This window comes from Larimichthys crocea, chromosome XI, assembly GCF_000972845.2.
Source record: "Larimichthys crocea isolate SSNF chromosome XI, L_crocea_2.0, whole genome shotgun sequence".
In the NCBI taxonomy this organism is placed as follows: domain Eukaryota; kingdom Metazoa; phylum Chordata; class Actinopteri; family Sciaenidae; genus Larimichthys; species Larimichthys crocea.
Genome location: NC_040021.1, coordinates 21,265,965 through 21,272,200, shown reverse-complemented (window position 1 = coordinate 21,272,200; position 6,236 = coordinate 21,265,965). Strand labels below are relative to the sequence as shown.

At 39.3% G+C, this 6,236-nt stretch overlaps 1 protein-coding gene across 1 annotated transcript; it reads right to left on the bottom strand.

Annotated features, from left to right (window-relative positions):
* Positions 1-3,588: 3,588 nt before the first annotated feature.
* On the bottom strand, positions 3,589-5,673 carry LOC109140566 (trace amine-associated receptor 1-like). The gene has a single exon (XM_019267709.2). The coding sequence runs from the start codon at positions 4,546-4,548 to the stop codon at positions 3,589-3,591; it is 960 nt and encodes a 319-aa protein (XP_019123254.2). The 5' UTR covers positions 4,549-5,673.
* Between the last annotated feature and the right edge of the window lie 563 nt (positions 5,674-6,236).

Here is a 6,236-nt window from a genome sequence, read left to right as displayed (position 1 = left end):
CAGTTATTCTACATTAAATGAAGCTTCACTACACTGAAGCTACTCTAGAGAAATGTAGCAAGCTAAGCTGCAATAAAATGACAAAAGTAGCTTAAACTTTTCAAAGTCATGTCTATCTAGTGATCAATAAACTATGAGACAAACAGTCATCAACTGTTTATTAAACTCTTCTCTTCAACAAAACCAACAAAAATACTCACATACTCCAAAAAAACAGGTGGTGTGTGTGCATACACTGCCTTGTTTGGCAGGGACAGGGTGTTCCTTGTCCTTCATTGGTGCTCTCCTCTTCTTGGCACACTCACGTGCACTCTTGCATTCCATTCCGGGGCAGCTACTTCAGATGAGTGGAGTCTCTTTTATATTGTAACTTTATTATTCAGGTATAATGAAACTTAATTTTAAAATCTTGGATAATCATGCGTCTTACTACCACTGCATATTAATATGTCTTAATATGTCTCTGGACTATACAGTGACTGTCAGTGAGTCACTGTTGCATAACTGAACAGGGGTGTATTAAATAAATAATTGTATTATGTTGGTCCATGTCTGGGAAACAAACACAGGTTGCCTGACTCTGAGATCACAACATTATGGAAACTGCAAAGGTTCACTGAAGAACAGATATAACAATACATGTGCCTTTGTTGAGTGTAAGAAGATAGATTCAAGTGGATATCCTGTCACTCTGTTGGATATTGGCCTAGAGCAGACAAGAGAGGTGAACCTTCATTACAGCCATATCACAGAAGAAGCAGTTAGTTAGTGTGTTGGTATAATGTCCTCACCACTGGCGTGTGGAATACTTCTATCCTGCAGTTCATTTTAGATCACACTAGACATCCCTTCACAATCAACAGAAAAAACAAAGAACCACATCATGTCATTACAAGTATGGCTGAAGATTTCTCTACCAACACTGATTTTGTTCTTTAGGCCAGGGGCCCTTTAAACACTTTATTTGTGTTTGTGTTTAGAGAAGAACAAAAACGAACAAAAACAAAACAAAAACAAAAGGCAAAAAAAAAAAAACCCACACAGCCTAAACAACCACACACAAGTGCACCTTACTAATTGTTACAGGATTGTTTAAGGGCAGGTGTAGTCACTCAGAGTTCCAGTTCCAGACCAGGTAAATTGTTCACATAGGTTATTAGGGGTCCCAGGTTTGTGGAATCTGCTGATGGAACCGTTGAGGGTACTTCTGATCTTTTCCAGCTTAAGATTCTGCATAACGTCCCTAATCCAGTGGTGATGTGATGGAGGAATAGCAGCCTTCCACTTGAAAAAGAAAAGGCAATGACCCGAAAACCAACCAAAAACAGCAACCAAAGGAGACGGTGAGACATTATAAGCATAAGCATTACAGATGACTTCAAAAAGGATGACCAAAAAGGAAAAGTTTTGGACAAGACCAGAACATATGATAGGAAGTCGCTTGGGTCTGTTTACATCTGTCACATAATGGGTCTACATTTGGAAATATCTTGCTAACTTAGCTTTTGAGAAGTGTAATCTATGCAACACTTTAAATGTATTAAGCATGTCTAGAACATATGGAAGAAGGTGGATCCTAGTAAGAGCCTTATCCTATTTGTCATCAGACAGCTGGACCCCAAAGTCATTTTCCAGGCATGAGTACTTTTGAATGAATTCATAATAGTGTCTCAGTTCTTTGGGGTAGGCCAGGTTCATGCGTAGATCACTCCAAGCATCACTACACCGGCTTGGGCTCAGTCCAGTATAATTTTAAGTAAATAGGAGAAAAGGGAAACATTTGAATACTTTGTCCACACAAGCTACATTTGTGCATCAAGTTGTTTTATGTGAAAAGAGCTTCTCTAGGAAATCATATTGTTGGAAAATATTTTGGTTGCTTTTTTTGACAAAAACATCTGTTTAGCAGCAGTTTGATACTGTGCCACAAACATCTAAGACACATTTTCCACCAAAGCACTAACAACGGTCTCCATGCTACCTCATTTGAATGAAACTCCTTAAGGCCCACTCACACCGGAGACGTATGCACCGTGTAACGGCTGCACCGCGGTCACCGGAACAGATAGCTGCCAGTCTAGTCAATGAGAGCACTCACACAGGGCGCGCCGCGGAGCGTCTCAGAAGCGTCTCTCCGCGCCACAGCACGAGCATTCCGTAGCATTTCTATTTTTGACGCATTTATTCATTTATGACACAACGGATGCTTTTTATAATCTCCTCCACGTCGGAGAAGCAAAGTCAGCTGTTTGTTGTAGTTGTTTTCTTTGTACTGTTTATCATGGGGTCTCGCGTACGTCCAGGATTCTTGCGTGATCTCGTGATCTCGTGTGAATACGGCTGGCTCGCTACGCTGCTGTTACGCTGCCAACACGCGCCCGGTGTGAGTTGATGCCGAGGAAAGGACGCAGCTAAAACGCGGCGCTTACATCTCCTGTGTGAGTCCCGTGTTACTGATTGCACCTCTGTCAGGAAAATACCAAATGGTCAGAGCGCTACTTGCAACCAGTTTGAAAGAGTGCCTTTATATCTTATGCTGCTCAGGTTGTGAACATGAAGTACATATGCTAAAATGTAAATCAAAACAAAATGTGATGAAGTGGAAAAACACCGATATTTATATTTGGTATTTTAAATTTAATGCCAGCAGCATGTTTGAAAAAAAAAAGTTTGTACAGTGGCGTCAGCTTAGTAACATGAAGAAGAGAGGGACCATCTAACTTGTTAACAGTCCACAGTTCAAAGCCAGCATCCGTGATATGAGAATGCCATTAATGCTACAGATTTTGGAGCAACATATGCTGCAAAGAAGACAATTTGTTTTTCAGGGATGGCCTTGCTAATTTCAGGAGAGACAATGCCATACCACATTCTGTATATATTCAAACAGCATGGCTCTGTAGCAAAAGAATGTAGATGCTAAACTGTCACTTGTTGAAAATGTTTGGTGCATTATGAAACTTATAATATGACAAACTGTAAACTGTGAACTGTTGAGTAGCTGAAATGCTACTAACAGTGGTAAACATGACCATGTCTAACTATTTGAAACATGTTGCTTGAATAAAATTCAAAATGGACATATAATTTTCCAAAAAAACAATAAAACATCTCAGTTTTAACATTCGATAAGTTGTTTTTAAATTAGACTGATCATTAAACACATAACAGTCATAACAGTGCATGTATAGGTGTCAGAATACAACTACACTTTGTAATACTACAAAGTGCAATGCAAAAGAGGAATTGACAAACTGAAAATGTAAGGACTTCACAGGTAGTCTATTATTATTATCAAAGTATAGTGCTAGTAGTGGCAGTGTAGCATTGACCCGGCAATACTGCCTAGGATTTGGAGGCTGGAGGAAGAAAAACACATCATCATCATCAACACACGTCCATTCTAGAGAATGGTTTTGCTAATACATGTTCATTTTTATTTCTATGTAGCCTTGTGGACAGCATTTTACAGGATACACGGCATTATTATTAAGGTGTGTAATGCTTCACTAACAGTCTCATTGTGTCAGTATTTACTCTAACATTGTTTACATGTCCATAGTCTATTTTTGCACCCCAAACAGTTAGTCAAGGAAGTTTTGAGTTAGTAAAATCACCTTGAATTATTTTTCCAGAAATTATGATTCTAAACGCTGCCCTGAACCAGCTGTAAAAGAACGCATAAATAAATGGATTAAGCATTGAATTTGACAGTGCAAGCCAGATAAATGTTTCAATCACAGGAAGTGGTACTGAATTATTAATAAAAGGCAAAATGGTGATGCAAAGAAAGTAAGGAGTCCAACATAAAAGAAAAAGTCCCATAACTACAGCCAGAGTTTTAGTGGCCTTTCTCTCCATCTTACTGACAGTTGCTCCAGACTTTGTGCTCTGGATGCTGCGCGCCTGTCTCTGTGCAACAAAGAAAATCTTCAGGTAGATACAGAGCATGATGATCACTGGGAGGTAAAATGAGAAAAATGGCCCCATGATGTTTTCAATGAGAACATCAATTAAACACCTTTCCTCGCATTTTTCATTGTTTAATCCAGCAGTTATGACACCAATTCCAATTAGAGCAGAAACCCCCCAGCTCAGCAGGATCATGATCACAATAACACAGTGGTTTATTTTAGTTCTGTATGTCAGAGGATGACACACTGCATAATATCTGTCAATAGAAATACAACATAGGTTTAGGATAGAACATGTACTCAGTGATATGTCGAAAATTTCACGTACTTTACAAAATACATTTTCATGGTACAGACATGAGCTGAGAGAGAATGCCATGTAGAAAGGAAAGACTATAACCCCAACAAGAAAGTCAGCCACAGCCAGAGACAGAATGAGGTAGTTTGTAGGAGTGTGGAGCTGTTTGAAGTAAATGATGGAGAATATAACAAGAAGGTTTCCACATATTGTGACAACAGACAACAACACAAGGAAAATATATAATAAACACATAATGGACAGGGAGAAATGATCTATCTCATAGCAGGGATGTATGTCAGTCCCAAAAGCAGTCCTGTTGATTTCTGGTTTCATGTTTTAGGGTTACTACTTTCTACGATTCAATAAAAAAAAAATAAAAAAAAATCTAAATTAATAGATTTAAAATTTTAGTCAGACACAGCATACAGTTTCAGCAATGTGTTTTCTCTTATCAAAGCTACCGAGTCTTGTGCATCAGGGCTGATGGGTGTTCTTGATCACATATACTGCAGAACATTAATACTTATCAACAATCTCATTACCATAAATGCTGTCCAATCAGAAATGGAAAAACTGCACCAACATCAACCCAGCAAAATTTCACGTTCTTCAGGATGTCTCAAGAGAAGTTTGTTTTTTTCATTTCAGTGTCGCCCAAAAAGGCAAGCTTTCATCAGTTCACTGTGTTCCAAATTATTATGCAAATTATATTTTTCTCAGATTTCCTAAATAGTTGATGCAAATGACAGTCAGTATAATTTTCAAGTCATCAACCGTTAGAGTATAATTTAAATTTTATTGAACAAACCTTCCAATGATAACAGCTGTTTTTTTTTTAAATAAAAAACTCAAAATGCACTGTTCCGAATTATTATGCACAACAGAGTTTCATAGGTTGTAAAGAATTAAAAATGGTCATTTGTTGAATTTGCAACATTAGGAGGTCATAAATTAAATCTAGTTATTTCAATCACAAACATCTTAACAGGCCAAGTTACAGGTTAATATAGGGCCCCTTCATTGCAATGCAATTTTTGTATCCTTTGAACTTGTGAGTTCTTGGAGAGTTTCTGCTTTAATGTCTTTGCAGGATGTCAGAATAGCCTGGGAAAGATGGGGGCCACACCATGAGTTCCTCTCCCTTTATGCCCATAGCAGCCAATGACCCAGAGGTATTCTTTGCAACATGAGATGGTGCATTGTCATGCATAAAGATGATTTTGCTACGGAAGGCACCTTTCTTCTTTTTGTACCACGGAAGAAAGTGGTCAGTCAGAAACTCTACATACTTTGCCGAGGTCATTTTCACACCGCCAGGGACCCTAAAGGGGCCTACCAGCTCTCTCCCCATGATTCTGGCCCAAAACATGACTCTGCCACCTCCTTGCTGACGTCTCAGCCTTGTTGGGACATGGTGGCCATTCACCAACCATCCATTACTCCATCCATCTGGACCATCTAGGGTTGCACGGCACTTATCCGTAAACAAAATTAGTCTTCATGTATTCCTGAGCCCACTGCAACTGTTTCTGCTTGTGAGCATTGTTTAGGGGTGGCCAAATAGTAGGTTTATGCACACTTGCAAACTCCTTGAGGATCCTACACCTTGAGGTTCACGGGACTCCAGAGGCACCAGCGGCTTCAAATACCTGTTTGCTGCTTTGCAATGGCATTTTAACAGCTGCTCTCTTAATCCTATGAATTTGTCTGGCAGAAACCTTCCTTATTATGCCTTTGTCTGCACGAACCCGCTTGTGCTCTGAATCAGCGACAAATTTCTTCACAGTACGATGATCACACATAAGTTTTTGGGAAATATCTTTAGGTTATTTACATAACCCTGGTTCTCTGAGTAATATGAGTGAGATGTCTCACAATGGGATGCACGCCTCGCTGCAGACCTCAGAAGTATTAATCTCAATACACTAATCCTGATTGGCTGGTGAAACGTGTCCATCCACTCCAGGTAGTACCACCTACCTTAAATAGCCCATGCGGACGGCACCACGTCATTCAAGATA

Bases quoted from the DNA above. Each gene is read 5' to 3' on its own strand.
- LOC109140566 (XM_019267709.2), bottom strand. From the start codon at position 4,548: ATGAAACCAGAAATCAACAGGACTGCTTTTGGGACTGACATACATCCC.